Source organism: Agelaius tricolor, unplaced genomic scaffold (assembly GCF_023055355.1).
Source record: "Agelaius tricolor isolate 1412-34295 unplaced genomic scaffold, bAgeTri1.0.p SCAF_2, whole genome shotgun sequence".
Taxonomy (NCBI): Eukaryota; Metazoa; Chordata; class Aves; order Passeriformes; family Icteridae; genus Agelaius; species Agelaius tricolor.
Window position 1 is genome coordinate 8,487,166 of NW_027269262.1, and position 18,184 is coordinate 8,505,349.

The following is an 18,184-nucleotide window of genomic DNA, read 5'->3' on the forward strand; positions in this document are numbered from 1 at the left end:
CAAGGACAGTGGGATTGAATGTACTCTCAGCATGGCTGCTGGTGACACCGAGCTGTGTGGTGCAGTCAGCATGCTGGAGGGAAGGGATGGCATCCAGAGGCACCTGGACAGGCTGGAGAGATGGGACTGTGCAAACCTCATGGAGTTCAACAAGGCCAAGTGCAAGGTCTTGCATGTGGGTTGCAAGGACAAACAGAGGCTTGGGGGAAAATGGATTGAGAGCAGCCCTGAAGAGAAGGACTTGGGGGTGTTGGTTGCTCAGCAAGACCCAGCAGTGTGTGCCTGCAGCCCAAAAAGACAAATGTATCCTGGGCTGCATCCAAAGCAGCGTGGCCAGCAGGCTGGGAGAGGTGACTCTGCCCCTCTGCCCTGCTCTGATGACAACCCACCTGCAGTGCTGCATCCACCTCTGGGTCCCCTAATATGAGAAGGCCATGGACCTGTTGGAGCAAGTCTAGAGGAGGCCACAAAAATGCTCAGAGGGCTGGAGTACCCCTCCTATGAAGACAGGCTGAGAGAGCTGGGGTTGTTCAGCCTCGAGAAAAAAGGATTCTGGGCTGACCTTGTAGCATCCTTCCAGTACCTAATGGGGGCCGGCAAGAGAGCTGGAGAAGAACTTTTTACATGGGCATGTAGGGATAGGACAAGGGGGAATGGCTGTACACTGAGACAGGGTGAGTTTAGATTAGATATTAGACAGAAATCCTTTACTATGAGGGTGGTGAGGTACTGGCCTAGAAAAGTTATGGATGCCCTGGAAGTGTTCAAGGCCAGGTTAGGATCACGTTCTGAGACTTCTGGTCTAGTGGAAGGTGTCCCTGACCATGGCAGGGAGGTTGGAACTAGATGATTTTTAAGGTTCATTCCAGCCCAAACCATTCTTATGAATGAATGAACCAATCTTATGAAACTGAGTGGCAGCACCAGAGGAAGAGGACAGAGCCCATCCCTGGGAAAGGACAGTCATAGGACACGGCTAAGCTGTCAAGAGAGGAAAGGGCAGGGAGGGGACATCACAGGTAACTGCTGCATCATTTCCACTGACAGTGGAGAGGTGTTTTCACATATTTAAGGTAGGGGCGTATCCATGTAGTGGTGATCAAACATATTCTTAGAGGTTAATGCATGGTTAAATTCTTTGCTATGTACAGTCAGCTCCTGCTGAACCTCTGCCTGAATTCTGCTGTGTGGGTTATGGTACTTTCTTCCTTCTCATGTCCAAGTCTCACCTTTGAACTTTATTTTACCTGGTAGTCACCTCTGATGTTTTATTTCAGTAAAGGAAACAGGCATATTTTGTTTCAGAAAATATAACATTGTTTTCTTGTACTTTCATTTCAGCAAGCTATGTGCAAGTGGTCAAATCCTTTGAATTCCAGAAAACCAATTCCCATAGCCCCACGTTCCACCCAGTTGACTTGAGGTAGAATCAATTAATCTGTCAACAGTTCTTAAACCACCACAAAGTTACCATACCAATTAATGAGGAAAAGGGAGGGGAGAGGAAAAAAAAGGTAAAATGAAGACAGCTTCCCATTTTTGCTCAGCAAGCCTGAGCTGCCAGCGTGGTGAAGCAGATAGGAATATGAATTTCTAAAACAATTTTCTGCCTTTCCCTCCATGGTGTTTCTAATTTTTATTGTGATGAAATGATCTCCTTTTCTTGCCCAGCACTCTCAAAAACATTAAAATATAGGAAGCTCAAGCAAATGTTGAGAATCGAAGCTTAAAATGAGACTTCCCTGCCAAAAGCACCTCTGGATCAGACACTAAATATGCCATTTTTCTTAACTGTGCCTTCTGTACACCCTAGAGAAATGCAAGATTACAAGGACTAAGGGGAAAGTTCATTATTATTTTTGGTACAGAAATACATATATTTTAGAATGTATAGAGCACTCGAAGTTTCTCCCTTGCATTAGTATTAGCAACTTGCATTTTAATAAATTGCTTACAATAAATACTTTTAAAAAATGCTAGGGGGAAAAATCCCTCAGGTTTCACTACACCTGTAAAATACAGGTGGGAATTACAAATCCTAAGTACACAGGCTTAGCTGGTAGCTTTCATAAGATCATAGAATGGTGTGGATTTGGAGGGCACCTTGAAGATCGTCTAGTTCCAACCCCCTTGCCATGGGAAGGAACACCTTCCACTAGACGAGGATGCTCAGAGTCCCATTCCGCCTGGCTTTGAACACCTCCAGGGACAGGGCATCCACAACTTCCTTGGGCAACCTGTCCAGTGCCTCACCAGCATCACAGAAAAGATTTTTTCCCCTATTATCTAATCTCTTTCCATTTGTAGCCGTTTCCCTTTGTCCATGCTCTTGTCAATAGACTCTATCCATCTCTCCTGAAAGCTCCCTTTAGGTAGTAGAAGGCTGCTCTAAGGTCAGCCTGGAGCCTTCTCTTCTCCAGGCTGAGCGGCTCCACCTCTCCCAGACTGGGTTCATAGGAGAAGTGCTCCAGCCCTCTGAGCATCACAGAGCATCCAGCTCTGCACTCACTCCAGCAGCTCCCTGGCCTTCCTGTGCTGGGGACCCCAGAGCTGGAAGCAGCACTGCAGGTGGGGTCTCACCAGAGCACCAAATACCTATTCAATATATAATTACTACTAGCAGTAATTATAATGAGGACTGTCCAAAGACGATCTCGCCTATCATGGGGCCACCTTCAGGGAACCTGTGACGCGGCTCCCGTCACGGGGCTCAGCTCCCGTTGCGCAGCACTCCCTTTCCAGCAGGGCGCTGTCCTCGCTCCCAGCAGATCTGTTTATCCACCGCCTCCCCGCTCCTCCACTCCACCTGGGACTCCCCAGCAGCCGTGCCCGCGGCCGGGAGGGCGGTGCCGGCGGTGGGCCCGCCCCAGCCCGGGCCCGGCCCGCGCCCGTCGCCCCGGTGACGGGGTAGAGCGGCCCGGCTGAGGGAGGCGGCGGGCGGGCCGGGGGCTCGGCGCCATCGAGCTGGCTCCGCCCGCGGCGCCGCGGTGAGTGAGGGGCGGCGGGGACGGCAGCGAGCTCCCCTCGGGCCGGGCTGGTGAGCGCCCGTGCCCCGGGGGGTGGGCCTCCCTGGGGTCCCCTCAGCACGCTGGAGGTGCGGGTTTGGGCTGGAGCGGGAGCCCGCAGAGCTCCGTTCCTAAAGGGGAGGGTGCTGCCGGCCCCCAGCGTGCTCCGGCGGGCTGGGGTCGGTGTGCGGTGAACTCGCGTGTGGGGGACCTGCCCCGCTGCAGTGCTGGGCTGCGGGAGCGCCGCGTGGGTGCGAAGCTGCGGGGACAGGGAACCTGCCTGCTTTGGCTTCGGTGGGGTAGAGCCGGGCCCTGGCGGCCTGAGAGCTCCGCGGTTGATGAGAGGAGGTGAAACTTTATTTAGGAGAAGCGGGGTGAAAGTGGCAGGCCGGGCGGTGCCGAGTTTCACAGCCGGAGTGAGCGGCTGGAGCGCCGCGCTCCCCTCGGCGCTGTGAGTGCTGAGGAAGGGACTGGCGCGCCCTTGGGAGGCGGCTGGATTTCACCAGGTGGAACTGGAGTGGAAACGAGCATTTGTTTCCATTCTCAAGACGGAGAGGAGATCTCTTTAGTGCGCATAATTATCTCAAAGGCAGGTGCCAAGAGGATGGTGCCAGAGTCTTTTCAGTGGTGCTTGGCGACAGGATGAGGAGCAGTGGCCATAAACTGAAACACAGGAAGTTCCACCTCAACGTGAACATTTTTCACATTGAAGGTGGCAGAGCACTGGAACAGGCTGCCCAGGAAGGTTGTGGAGTCTCCCTCTCTGGAGACATTCAGAATCCACCCAGATGTGTTCCTGTGTCACCTGCTCTAGGTCATCCTGCCTTGGCAGGGGGTTTGGTTTAGATGATCTCCAGAGGTCTCTTCCAACCATAACAATTCTCTATTTTATTGAAACTTACTGTGGTGCAGATGCTGAAAGATGAGTGGTTCATATTCCTTCTGGATACTGCCCGAAACTGGAGACTTGCAGTTCCAGCAGCACTGAAACCACTGCTATCCTGAAACTTGCTGTACTGCATAGTGGGAAGGGGTTTCATGTGGGTAGGAAGCGGTAGCCTTGCTGATATGGTGGTAATCTGCTGAAAAAGTTGGTGTGAGTAACTTTGGTTTGAAACCAAAGCTGGTTTGGAGCAAAACAGGGGAAAATACTTAAAGCAAACTGGAGTTCTTAATTTGATATATCCCATCCTGAATGCCTGATACATACAAGTGGAACAAGATTAGATTTTTAAGGGACTTAAAAAAAAAAATAAAATTAAGGCAGTATTTCAAAGCACTGGTATTTATTGTCAATGTTACTGACTTCTTTCCTGCAGCTGAGTGTTGTGTTTCTAGATAACTGCTGGTATTTGATTAGAGTAATGGATTTGAGGTTAATCTCAAGAACTGGATCCACCTGTCATGGCACCTGATTACTGGCAGCTTTAGTAATATATGCATTCACTACCAAGAAGGTTCTTGTAGCAAAATTTGTTTGTTGTTTTGTGGTTGGATTTGGTTTTGGGTTTAGTTTTTTGGGGTTTTTTGGGTTTTTTTTACTTTTAAAATCAGTATCAGCATACATTCTGTGCTGTGCAATACTGCCAGTCTGATCATTGAGAACAGTACTGTGCCATGCAAACAGTTTGGTGATTTCATCAGTTACTGTTAACAGGTTGGTAATATTTGGTTGTGGGTGTTTTGCTTCTCTGGGTGGGAGGTCTTATTGGGTCATACATCCTAGTTTCTAATAATTTGAGAGTAGTTTGTTTAGGATGCACTTGTAGAACTCTTGGTAAAGCTTAGTATTTGGATATAAGAAATGTAGGTGATTTGTTGCTATTCATTACATTTTGAAAGGTAATCCAGACATCTAAAATAATATAAAATTGCTGCTCGTGCTTAAGACACCAGTAATACAGTAAAAGTGATGATGGTTTGTTTCAATCTCTAGTACTTGTCCAGGTTCCCTAAATTTACACAAATTAAAGATTCTGTCAAGCTATTTTATTTTGTCCTCTATTTGTCCCTGGCTTTAATCTTTCCTTAATCCTGTGTAAAGAGATTATGTGCAGTATGTCACTAAGAATAACAACAAGCTGTTGTTTGGACTAGGATTTCTCTTGTCTGTTTGGTACCTGTTATGACAATTTTACATTTTAGAGCTTTGCATCTCTGAAGAAATAATATCATATAAGCATTAGTATGGAAAAGGCCACTCCAAAGGCTTGTTTTAACCAGAAAAACTAGATTAGGCCCTTGCTTTTCCTTGGGTTAGTACAAAAGACAAAACCGAACTGCAGGTTTGAAAAAGAAAATACAGATAGACCACTGAGGAAAAAATTGCACACCTGAGCTGGGTATGAGTGGTGAAAATTACAAAGAGTGCAGAAGTCTGTTGTAGTGAAAGGTGAATCTCTGGGCCATTTCTGTTCTAATCATTATGCTCTGTAATTCCAAAACATGTCAGTGTGGGGTAGATGTGATGGTGCCCAGACATTGTTGTCAGGGTATGTGGTTTTCACACCTTGTTTTGTGCATTTCCATTGAGTGGATTTGACACTTCCACTTGATCATTGAAGGAATGCACCAACTTTTCTGTACTTTACTTGATCAGGTGTTTTTGTACCCTAAAACTTAAAAGTATACAGCAGAAACGGAGTAAGGCAATAAAATATATTACAGAACAGACAAAATGAATAATTTGGTCTGTGTTGTATTACACAGAATTTCTGGAGGGAAGGAACAATTTATGTGAGGTTGTTTTGATTGCACATGCCAAAATATTAGAATTGGACAAAAGGAATAATTGTTAAAGCTGGTGATTAATATATACTCCAATGAAAATTACTTGGAAAGCTGATAGGATTTAGGCACCAAAATTAGAGAATATAAAGGTCAAAACTTGAGGTTGTGTCTAGATCTTGTTCTGTTTATTGCAAATACAAGTTTTTCTCGTGTTATTTTTGGTACACTTTGTTAGAGAGCAAAAACTTGAGCATGAAATGCCTGCAAATTCTCCAACTTCTTAATGTAACTCTAGGAGTTCAAGCTAGGGCCATCTGTAGCAGATATTGCTGAACTCTGTCAAAAAAAGACCATACCTTAAACAATGCTCAATGATATTTGTTGAAACAGAGAAACACAAAACTTGTTACATTTCACTTCACATGATGCGCCTGTCTATACCTATATACAAAAATGCATACACAGTTTATCATTGCTTTAAATGTGATGCTGTGTTGTAAAATGGATATAAGAATACCCTCAAGGTTTTTGTGTTGGTTTGTTTTTTTAATATATACCTAGAGCTAACCATTGACAACTTGCAAGATGTGTATGCAGAATGTATCTTAACTTGGAATAAATACACTTGATCATCTGCTTTTATCAGAGTCAACAAATAACCTTTTTGTCAAAAGGCATTATTGATGGTATTAAAGACTAGAGTGCATGCAGGCATTCTGGGGAATAAGATATAAAGCTGAACTCTGAGAAAAACAATTTGCTTAAATATATGAAAGTCCAATTTAAAATCTCATCATAATTTGAGATGCCTATGTTACTTTTTGTTAAATCTGATTTTTAGCTTTGTTTCAGAATACGCTATTAACCAGAAATCTTATTTCACTGTAACTGTGGCTTTAGGGGAGGGGAGGTGTAGACGAGTGTCGAAAAAAATCTTCTTTGTAACTTTCCCTGACAAAATGAAGGTTGCTTGGTGCGAAGATTATTAATTGAGATGTCCACTAGGCCAGTGGCATCTTGTCAGGTGAGATTCTTTCCTGCTAACAGAAGCAACAGGAAGTTAACACTCTGTGTTGTAACTTAGAGAAAGCAGCATTTCAACTCAGAACAACTTAGAAACATTGGTCTATTGTCCAGGACGCTGTTTCCTTTACACAGCAGGCTGGTCTGCTTGAGAATGTATATTTCACACTCCTGGAGAAGCCAGTTTTGTTGTTATTTTGCCAGGCCTGTAAACCTCAAGCCTGAATCTTGTTATCAGCTGAATCAGAGTTTCTTAATCTGTTTGAACAGACCAGACTGTAGCTAATTTTGGTGTAAGGATAAGTACTAGAGTATGAGAGTCCTTATATGAGAGTATGCTAAATTCTCAATCTCCTATAAAGATAGACTGATGGTGTGCTCCTATTGATTTGAGTTTTATTTTGTATTTTCAGACAGCAGAGGCAAAAGGTAGAGAATGTTATTATTCAGTTAGCATTCAGTGTTTGTTTGTGTATTAGCATTTGGGTTACAGGGAGTAAGTGGTACAATGAGAGGTTGTTAGTTTTTCCTAGTCTGCATAAATAAGTGAGTGACTCTTCTGAGTTTGTGTGTTTAACATCAGGCCTTCATCTGAAGCGTTGGTGAGAGAGAGTATTGTGTGTAATGGAAGCTGGGGTTCAGATTCAAACTTGGATTGGGATTCAAATTAATATTCAAATTAATATTTGCATGGATTCAATTATTAATGTGATTCAGCATTGTTCAGTATGGATTCTTTTCCAAATGACAGTTCAGATTTAATCTTCCATACCAGTGCACGTAAGCTCTATGCTTCTCTCTGCAGGCCTTGTAAAACTTAACTCTTCAGCCATTACCATGCCTAAGAATTATGTGAACTTCAGAGCAAGATGTCCATTTTTAACATATCAGTTTATGTGGGTGAAAAATGCAGTGGTTATCTTGCTGCTCCACCTCCCTTCCTCACTAACTTTTAAGCATAGGAAGCCTGCTTGCATTACCAATCCAAAACACAGTATTCAGACCCTAAGTTTGCCGTGGCACCCTGCGCAAAATTTTTGTCCTTATGTTTTCCAGAACTTCAACCATGCCTTTGTAATAGTTCAGGAAGCTGCTGCTGTCTACAAATTCAGAGTAAGGGCTTCTATCAGAATACACCAGCTTTAAAAACACTTTGCTGGTTCTAAGGAATTATGGTAGTAACCTCCACTCTCCAGTTTCTGTTTACACTAACCTTAATTGTACAGTAGGCACCTTCTGTGGCTTGAAAAATTTAAAGGAGCTAATTGCATTTATGTCCATTAAAAAGCACATACGGTTCTGGAGGGTGCTATTGTTTGATACAAGTAGTAGAGTGTCTTTTTTCTAAAATACTGTAAAACTACCTAGTCTTTTTTTTGTTGTTTTTTTTAGGGATCTGTGTGAGGATGACCATGTTCTGTGTCCTGTTCTTCATAACTGGATCTCAAAGCAGCTATAGTTTGGAAGAGAGCAGTGAATATCCTGCTGAGTTATGAGAAACATTCACCAACATAAAACAGTCTGGAAGAAGATTTCTCTTGAGAAAATCAAAGAGCACAGAACCCTTTAATAAAACAGAATATATTTACCATTTCATAAGCTTTTGGCTGTTTGAGTCGTAAAAAAAATGAATCGTTACACAATTATGAAACAACTGGGTGATGGCACCTATGGCAGCGTGTTGATGGGGAAGAGCAATGAGTCAGGAGAACTTGTGGCTATCAAAAGGTATGTAACATCTCAATTCAGTAAAGGTGCCTGCAAAATCTTAGATATTCAATTTTGACTTTATTGTTGTATTCCATTTGTGTAGAATTGAAAAAAGTTGCCTTTTAAAAGGAAATTAACAAAATTATTTTATTTTAATTAAGATGTTTAACAAGGTGATTGTGAGTCAGATTTCTAGTAACTGAACAACTTAGTAACTGATCAATAGAGAGACACATCAGTTTAATTTACTGGTTTACATTGGCTTGTAAAATTGCATGCTGCTTTTGTTCAGTTTGAACATGCTTCCTTCTAAAAATGTTGTTAGGGCAGGACCAAGGGAGAAGCAAAAGTGAATGGGATTAATTAGGGAGTTTATTTACATGAATTGCAGGAATAGTGATCTGAACAGGTAGATTTGAAATTCCATCCCAGCCCCCCAAATCTTTGTAAGTACTGCATTAAGTTTCAGGTGTTGCTACAGTGATAAACAACAGTAACAATCTGGTAAGGTAAATAAAGGCTGTCACCCTGGCTCTAATAAACTTGTGTTCTGTGTAATCAAGAGTATTGTCACACTTGCCTTAAAAGATGATTACGAAACAAGAAAAATTCTACTCAATGCGTGGGGGAATTCCCCTTGAATTCCTAGAGAATTGCAAGCTGGAAATAAAGTGTAAGTTGAAATAGCAGAAATTGTGACATGCTCAGACTTTTTCCTCTCATTTATGTATCTCCTGCAGTAAGATAATTATAATATAATTGACTGACTTTTTCTTTAAGAATTTCTGAGAATTTCATGTTTCACCATATCTTGCTGTTACTGAAATTAATATTAATCTAAGCTAAAGAAAGAATCTCCAATTGATTATTTTAATTATTATTAGCAAAACAAACAACAGTTTGTGGGAAGTGGTTCATTTGTGATTTCAGGATTTGGAATTCTGTTGTGTGATTTCTAAGTTTGGGACTTGAGCAGATACAGTTTTGCTTGAAGATACTTTTATTTTAACTGAAAATTATTGGTTTAAATCTCTTCACTTTAGGTGCTAAAACTTTCCCAAAACACAGCAATGACATTCACAACTTCATCCTCACGTCTGAGCAACACCAAATGTCCATATTTGGATTTGTGCAGGACTTACAAATAAATGTATTACACTATTATGTACAACAACTAGTTTAGAGGCTATGATGTTGCTTGAAAAAAATTAAACCTTTTAATTAAAAAAATTAAACCTTTAAATTAATATGTTGAAACAGATTTTTAAAATGACCAGTCAAGTCAGATGCTTAATTATAATGGAAAGCAATCCAGATATTTTGCGAATTTCAAAAATTTAATTTTTTTTTTTCCCAGAATATGCAACTTGTGCATAAAGATGTGATTTTCCATGATATATATGCAGTGTCATTATTGCTTGCTTTATTATTAAAAGCACAATTCAAATGACACAAAGGGGTTTTATGTCCCTTTTACTTTGGAGTTACATGGTCTCTGTCTGTACTCTTCTAAAAATATGTTTCAGTGTTTGATGATTAATCACTGTAAATTTTTAGCAATTCTAAGCATTGACTTTGTTTTTAATTATACTGCTGATGGGTATGCTAGAATGTTTTTAATTGACTTCAAAATACAGATAATGTTAGTCTTGGAAAATATAATTTAGATTTTCTAATTCTAAAAGCGTTGTGTAATGTTCACTGAAAATACTTTGTCTTGGACTTTATTTCAGAATGAAAAGAAAGTTCTATTCATGGGATGAATGTATGAATTTGAGAGAAGTCAAGGTAAAGTGGTGAACATGCCACATTTAAAAAGAAGTGTCTGGTTAGGCTTGCATGAAGGAAAAGGGCAGTTACTGTGTCCAAGTGAGGCCAAACTCTGTGAACTCCTTAAACGCTGACAGATTTCACAAAACTGTGGGGTGCTGGCACTCTTAGAGGTCCTGCTGATTTGTGGAATATCCCACTATTCTCAAGCAGTGTCCATGTCTCATAGCCAAGCCTCTTATCTTTGAGAAAGGAAAAGAAATTGATTTTGGATGTGTGTATTTCTGTGGTTTACCATTCTCCTCTTCCATTTTACTTCTAGATTTCTAGCTGTGTGTCCATTCCATGTATCTTGTGTTTGGGGCATCTGTAGAAAGCACTGGGAATTTTGGCTAGCCAAGTGATAGAATAACACTTGAAAACCTGAGCCTAAATTCCAAATAATTCCATGTTTTGGGCATCTGATTTTCTGTATATACCAAACTCCCTACTAAAGGGCTTTTGATTTAACTTATTGGAGACTTCATGCAAATCACTATGTCCAAAATGAGCATCTGTAAGAGAATCCTTCTTCATGAAAGTTTCAAGCCAAAAAGAAGGGGAAAATATATGCAGGTTTTCTTATTCAGTACTGTGAGCAAGCTCTGTACTGAATAGCCTCTTATAGCTTCAGATTTGTCTTTTGTTGTAGGGAATTAGGTTTTTGTGCTAATCTTTACTCCAGCTCTGAGGTAACCCCTAGAAATAGGTTTAAACTACTATTAATATAGTTGTTGCTTTTAATTTGAGATTCATTCAAACTTCTGGGTTGGTCTTCTTTAGAACAGATTGCAAAATAAATAATGGTGTATCATATGAGTATGTTGTGTGGATTCTGTGCTAGAAACTGAGATGATGAAAATTTAGCTCTGATAAGGAATCAAGCTCACTGTGGGGTTATCTGAAGCTGTATTTCGCTCTGTTGCAGTCTCTGAAGAAGCTAAACCATGCCAATGTAATAAAATTGAAGGAAGTCATACGAGAAAATGACCACCTTTATTTTGTATTTGAGTACATGAAGGAAAATCTCTATCAGCTAATGAAGGATAGGTATGTCTTTTTTCACAGAAAAGCAGTGTGCTATTGTGCTTTATTTAATGATTCTCATACTGCTTTGAAGAACACTTTGGGATGTCTGGTTTTGGCTCCTCCTGTAGCCTCATTGATATGAACAGGAGTTGCTGCACCAGATTATTTGAGGGTAGAGTTCTGCATTGCTCTGTTACAACGCTGCATATTGTAATGCTTTTGGAAATAAGATCACTTGTTAACAAGAGAGTTGGCATGCTTTTGTGTAGAACCATGAGAGAAATTCTAAATAGTTGTGTTTTGGGTTTTTTCCTTAATTAGCCTTCATTTTAATGTATGAAGGATTGACTGAACACTGTTCATGCTACTTTTGGTCATGGGTTTGATTTAAGGTGGGGATGGTACATGGATGCATTCTTGTAAGAATGGCCTAATATAGGCTAACTAATGTTGCAGTCTTGGACAAACAGTACATAGCAAGGCTTGTAAGGTGGTCTTCAGAGTAGGACCTGCCTTTTCAATAACATTTTCTTTTGATGAATTGTTTTGCCTTTAGTGTGGTTTTCCTTCAGACTTTGTCATGCACTTGTATCTCCTAATGTGCCAAGCCCTTGGGATGACATCCTGAGGTAGCTGCTGGTGCCATGAGCACAGTGTTACTTTGCAGCTGAGCAGAATTGCTCTTAGCAGGGCTCCCTTAAGGGCACCACTGGGTAATGCACCTACCTGTGCTGCACTGCCATCTCTGCCTTGCTTCAGCACTGTGCATTCCACACTCACCTGTCAAGCACACTGCTGGCCAGCCAGCTTCTACAGGGAGATAGCACCATGAACATCTCAGCACAGAAGTTCTGCTGCTGCACTTGAAGTGGTTGAGATTAAGGCCCAATAGAGTTTTGAAATGAGAGTTGCATCTCTCTTACTTTGACTTGATGGGTCTGTTTTCACATGTTCATGATGTGTTAGGCAAAATAAAGAAACATGAATGTTCTGAGGGCACATTATTTTTCTGAATTATGTATGTTTTTACCCTGTTTCTTCACAGAAACAAGTTTTTCCCTGAGTCAGTCATCAGAAACATGATGTATCAGATATTGCAAGGGCTGGCTTTCATCCACAAACACGGTAGGTTTCCTACTAGAGTTTAACTGTGTAGCACTTTTTTTAGAAAATAAGATAATACACAGAAATAACATGAATAAAATAACCTAGCAAGGGCTATTAATCATGTCTAATAAAATCATGGTTACCTGTTTCAAGTGCGGTGCAGTTTTAAACTTTGCCTGAAGTTCCTCTTTGTTTTCCTACAATTTGATTTTCCTCTTTCTCTTGGAAAGCACTGGATGTTGTTCATACACTGTGCAGTAGTGTTTTCTACTTTAGTTAGCAGATGAATAAACAAACTAAAGCAACTTGTATGCTCTGCTGTACTGATCACTTCTGCATCCTCAAAAAGATCTAATTGAGAAGCATTAATACATCAATACACTTGTGTTGAGATACTGTAACTAACATGATACTCTCCATATTAAAAAATACTAAAATAACTTGTTCACTAAGAAATTCAAAGAGTATCCTTATCAAATACAACCTGGATTTAAGTATTTTACTAAGTGGGATGTTTCTAGGAATTACAGGAACAGTCTAAATAAGAGGTGAGGTGTGCTCCCAACAATAAAAAGTTTCACAGTGTTTGCAAAACTCCTAATGCTCATGTTTAATATCTGTCCGTGAACTGTATTCTGAAATACTGGTATCAAACTTCTTGGCATTTAAAAAAGTAGTGATTTACTCTCATGCTCAACTTTTGTAGTTGTTCTTCACATCACATTGGTATCCTTGAAACTTTCCAAAGACCATAAAACATTAGCGGAAAATAAAATAAGAAACAGTGATCCTAGTGAGGTTTGATTTGCTTTCAATGTACCCTGAAGAGGCCTTCTGGTGAACTAAATGAATGATTACTTTTATTCAGTAGTATCAAATACCCAGAAATTGACATTTTCTTGTCCTGCTATCAGAATCATATACTGTTCTCTGATTGTTAGTGTCCTCCTTTCCTACCTCATTTCTCTGCAAAATAAATTAGAAAATTAGATTTTTTTTTTTAAAACTTCCAATTTTAAGTTACAATATTAATATCTTGATTTGACTATAAGTGTGTAAGGGAACACCAGGTGTGATAAATTTGAACATTTACATTTCACTGTAATAATTTCAGCCAATTTCTTACAGTCATTTTCAATTTATGCGTGCAGAAATTCAGTGTTTTATTCTAGCAACTGGACTTCAATCAAATTAATGGATAACATAACGAATTGTGTGTTCCAATTAAACAGCAGAATTAATTTGCTTAGTGACTTAACCATTGCCCAAATATAGAGATCCTCAAGCCAACAGCAAGCATTGAAGAAGCTTTATGTGCCTGCATTACTAATATTAGCATTTCTGAGCAGGATTTGAATATCCTGTAAATGTCTGTATCTCAAAATTGTTGTCACAATGATAAATAACTATCTAAAAATCATTCAAGCAATTTTGTGAATCAAGTAAGTGTGCCAGATGCTCAATTTTCCATTATCCAAAACTGATAAAGCAAAAGATTTCATTCTGAAACTGTTTTTTTTACTTGATGTTGCTGCCAGCCAATTCATTTTCCTTAGTGTGCTAATGACAGTTTACATTTGTTAATTTAAGAACACTTGGTGTAATAATCACTGGAGGGAAAATGCGTGCATTTGTTAGGGGAGGATTCCAATTATTTTATGTTGAATTAAAAAAAGAAAAAAGGTTGAAAACCACTATATTATTCCAAAACATCCCAAAGTAAATACTGGATTACTCCTATTAGAAATTGCTGCTTAAGAAGTGATTCTGTGATAATTTGCAATTCTTTTCTGTTTGGTCTTCTACAGGATTTTTTCATAGGGATATGAAGCCTGAAAACCTTCTCTGTAGTGGGCCAGAACTTGTGAAAATTGCAGATTTTGGGTTGGCTAGAGAACTAAGATCTCAGCCACCTTACACAGATTATGTTTCTACCAGGTGGTAAGTATATCAAGAATTTAATACATTAGCTTAACTAATTACCCTCCTATGACCATTTTAACTTATTTATTATTTCCTTCCATCCTCACAGGTACCGTGCACCTGAAGTTTTGCTGAGGTCTTCTGTCTATAGCTCACCTATTGATATATGGGCAGTTGGGAGCATAATGGCTGAGTTATACACACTCAGACCTCTTTTCCCAGGCACAAGTGAAGTAGATGAAATCTTCAAAATTTGCCAAGTCCTAGGGACTCCAAAGAAGGTAAGGCTTAAAAAACCCCACACAATTTTATTACCAAAAAAAAAATTGGATTAAATTATTACAAAATATTCAGTGTTATCTTTGCATATTGAGTTATTGTTTCAATAAGTTTCCTGCAGACTTAGTGTTTGCTTAACTGAATTTCTTTTCAGCTTCCATTAAGGCATGTACTGCTAGTCTTTTGTTGTATATTAGCATCTGCTGTGCATCATACCATTATGTGAAGCTTTGCTCTCCTCTGATGAAAGCCAGATAAAATTATTTAATTTAGTTATTTAAAGCTATTCATAATGGAAAGGAAATCAGAATTCTCCTAGGATTTAATTTACCAGAGCCAATTTGCTTTCCCTTCCCAAAAGTGTAATTCTTCTGTGCTGGCACACAGAATTTGGAGCTTGTAAAATTTACCATAAATAAGACAAATTATGCTTTTCCTATTCTTAAAGCAAAAAAGAAACATTTCATCTCAAACACAGATGTCTCATAAATATTATTAGTAAAAAGAAGTAATTGAGGGAAAATGTGCAGTATTTTAGAGAGGAAACAATTCTTTTCACTTATTTTCTGGATGAGCTAAATAATTTTTAAAATTATAAGGAAAGTTTTGGTAGTGCATATAAAAATGGATGCAATTATATTCAGCTTAAAAGTTGTTTTACTAAATGAATGGGAGAATATGCAAGAAAAGAATAAGGTTACCTATAAAATTTTGAATGAACTGAAAAAAAGACCATATGCTGTTAAATATTTTTGTAGACTAAAGTAAGAATTGGCAGATACATATCAGTATTTTATGGGTGCAAATAGAACTTGGTGGAATAACTGACCAAACACAGTCCATCTAGATCTGAACTTCCTAAGGGTGGAGAGAGATACATCAGTTTAATTAGTGTTCTACCTGTATAAAATACAGTATAATTCTTGTCCAGTAAAGGAGCTGCTATCAATAGAGAAGTAAGGAACAGAAAACTTAAAACAGAAATAGATTAAGCTTAGCTAGGAATATGCAGAGCTTGAAGTGGTGGGAAGACATCCAAGAGAACATTCTGAGAAACAGGTACAAACTCATGACAGAGCAAAGAGGAAAAGGTCAGGTGGAGAGCTATAGATGATACGTTATGGAAGTGAAAATTGGTATGATGTGTAAAACAGTGCTTGCCATGATACAGTTGAGCCTCAGGAATAACGTGCAAATAGGAGCAGTATTTTAAGACTTGAGTTTTCAAATGCAGATGTGAACTTTCTTGAGCAGATCACAAATCTAGGATAGTAACAGGAACATTTTGATGTATATGAAGACTGAAAGACAGCACCATGCTGGCTTCTGAAACATTTTCAATGTACAGCATAAACAAGCTCTGAAATGCAGGGAGATCAGAGAGAGGTTTTCACTGTGTGCAGTAGCACAGAAGCATTGAGCTAATTGCTGTGGTTTTTCTCTAACCTTACAAGGAGCTAACAGAAGCAAATCCTGACTGTTTAGAGTCTGTCATTCCCTGACCAGAAAGTTTAGTGCTTGGGAAAGCAGGGACCATTACCAGCTGAATATTCCAGAAAAAATTGTAGGCTCCCTTAAAGGCCCCAAGAATTAAGGACATTGTAAGTCAGCCCGCTAGAATCAGGAAACTATAATTAATTACTTTGTGTCATCTGCTGGGCAGACTTGGGAATTTTCTCTCCTTATGACAGTGCTAAGGCATTCTTCAGGGAGATTGCTGTAAAAAAGGAGTACTTAAATTGTATTATAGGAATTACCACAACAAATAATGCATTTGTTACAATTACTTCCATTCTGAAAAATATAAGTAGTTACTTTAATAGTCTGATTTTGCAGATAGTTTTACAAATATTATTTTTTTTTAGACATGTGTTTTCATTTATTTTGTTATCCTGCAATAATGAATTACAGGAATTATGCCCAGAAGCTATCTTCATTCCAGTTTACCTTCCTGTACCTAAGTCCATAACATTCCAATGACTTTGGGGAATCTGGGTGTTTTAAATAGTGGCAGGCAACTATTTTGTTTTATTTTATAAATTAAGTTGCTTTATTTATTTTATAAATAAATTAAATTGCACCATTCAAGTATTGGCAGTGGTGGTGCACTTTACTATGTGAATTTAATGAAAAAATTGCTGACAACGTCAATAGCAGAGATTAATGAAATGCCTTTTCATTAGCTGAAGGTTGGCAATAGCACTTTAAATTATTGCAAAATAATTTTTTTTAATAAATAGAAATGTATTTTTCATTTTGCTCTTGTACTGATTTTGCCTTATCACTATGCTTCATCAGTTCAACATGCAGCCCTTGGTACTTTGTTGTAAACTGTTTCTTTATTTCTAGCAGACAGAATGCCATCAAACTCAATAAAGAAGGGCAATGCAGTGAAGGAGGGAAGTTTTTCTCCATTGATTTAAATGAACAAACTGTTCTCTGAGGTGAAAGAGGAAGTCACTGGAAATCTTGAGACTTATTTTAAGCAGATGTAGTTTATAATTATATTTGAGTTTTTTAATTACCATGGACTGTGTTAACAGAGCTAAAACTGTTGCACATAAAAAGATGAGTAATGGCTATCATGGTACCTTAAGACCAAATCAGTCTGGTTTGCCCTGTCGCAGTGCAATAAATGTGGTGGATAGAGGAAGAGCACAAATGTCATACCTTGTCTTCAGTAAGGCTTCTGATGCTGTCCCTCATAACATTCCCAGCAGCATATTTCTATACAAATTGCATGATGAGAGCATACCTGTTTGGAAAGAGTTGTCCAGACAGTAAGCTTCACTGGCTCTTATTCACAAGATTAATTGAATAAAACTTGAGTGGTTCTGCCTCTGATTAAATTTTTTTAATTGTATTGAAGGCTGTCTGGTGGAGTAGATTTTGCTGCTTAAGCTAGTAGATGGCAGGCAGAGAAGAATTATGTTAGAAAAGAAGACTGGAATTTAGAAGGATTTTTTTTTTATGTATAGAATTAGAGATGTAGCTTTAAAGAAATTTTTTCAGTCCTGCACAGAATGCTGTACTTAGGCAGGAATAATCAGCTACACAAATAACTGTGGATCACCATCCAGTTACATATCTGTAGGAGAGGCCGTAGGAGCTATTTAGTGTATTGTATGTCTAAAGACAAATACCATACCAGTTTGTAGAAAAAGGAGTATTGCCCATTAACATGTGAACTAATCTTTCTGTTTCTCTTGCTACATTATATCCAGTTTAGAGTTTTCAAGAGGAAAAAAAATCAAGAGTCTAGAGAGGAAGTAAAACTCAAAAAGACCTGAGGAATTGTTTGGGTTTCTTTAGCCTGTACAAACAAAGATGGGAAGAAAGGAAAAGAAATACACCTTCCAATGTATAAAAAGGCCACTCTAGAGGAAAGAATCAGATAGTCCTTCTTGGTATCCATGGATGACAGGACACTCAACAAAGGTCATTTATTTTTGTACAAGAAACCTCCATTTTCCTAATCATGAGGAGATCACTCTCTGGAGTAATCTGTATAATCTGGCTGTGGATTGCCAGAAATTGGAAGCTTTTTGAGATTTAACACCTGTCAGGAA

General features: G+C 39.1%; 1 protein-coding gene across 3 annotated transcripts in view; it reads left to right on the plus strand.

Annotated features, from left to right (window-relative positions):
• Positions 1-2,773: 2,773 nt before the first annotated feature.
• MAK (male germ cell associated kinase) overlaps positions 2,774-18,184 on the plus strand; it is a 29,971-nt gene continuing 14,560 nt past the window's right edge. For 2 of the 3 annotated variants that reach the window (XM_071452168.1, XM_071452186.1), the window contains exons 1-7: positions 2,774-2,987; positions 8,151-8,486; positions 10,202-10,256; positions 11,206-11,327; positions 12,352-12,431; positions 14,222-14,354; positions 14,446-14,617. In XM_071452168.1, coding sequence (XP_071308269.1) covers positions 8,386-8,486; positions 10,202-10,256; positions 11,206-11,327; positions 12,352-12,431; positions 14,222-14,354; positions 14,446-14,617 — 663 coding nt within the window. In that variant the 5' untranslated portion in view covers positions 2,774-2,987; positions 8,151-8,385. Of the gene's footprint in view, positions 3,095-8,150; positions 8,487-10,201; positions 10,257-11,205; positions 11,328-12,351; positions 12,432-14,221; positions 14,355-14,445; positions 14,618-18,184 lie in introns of all 3 variants that reach the window. The other variant, XM_071452177.1, reaches the window with a different exon arrangement.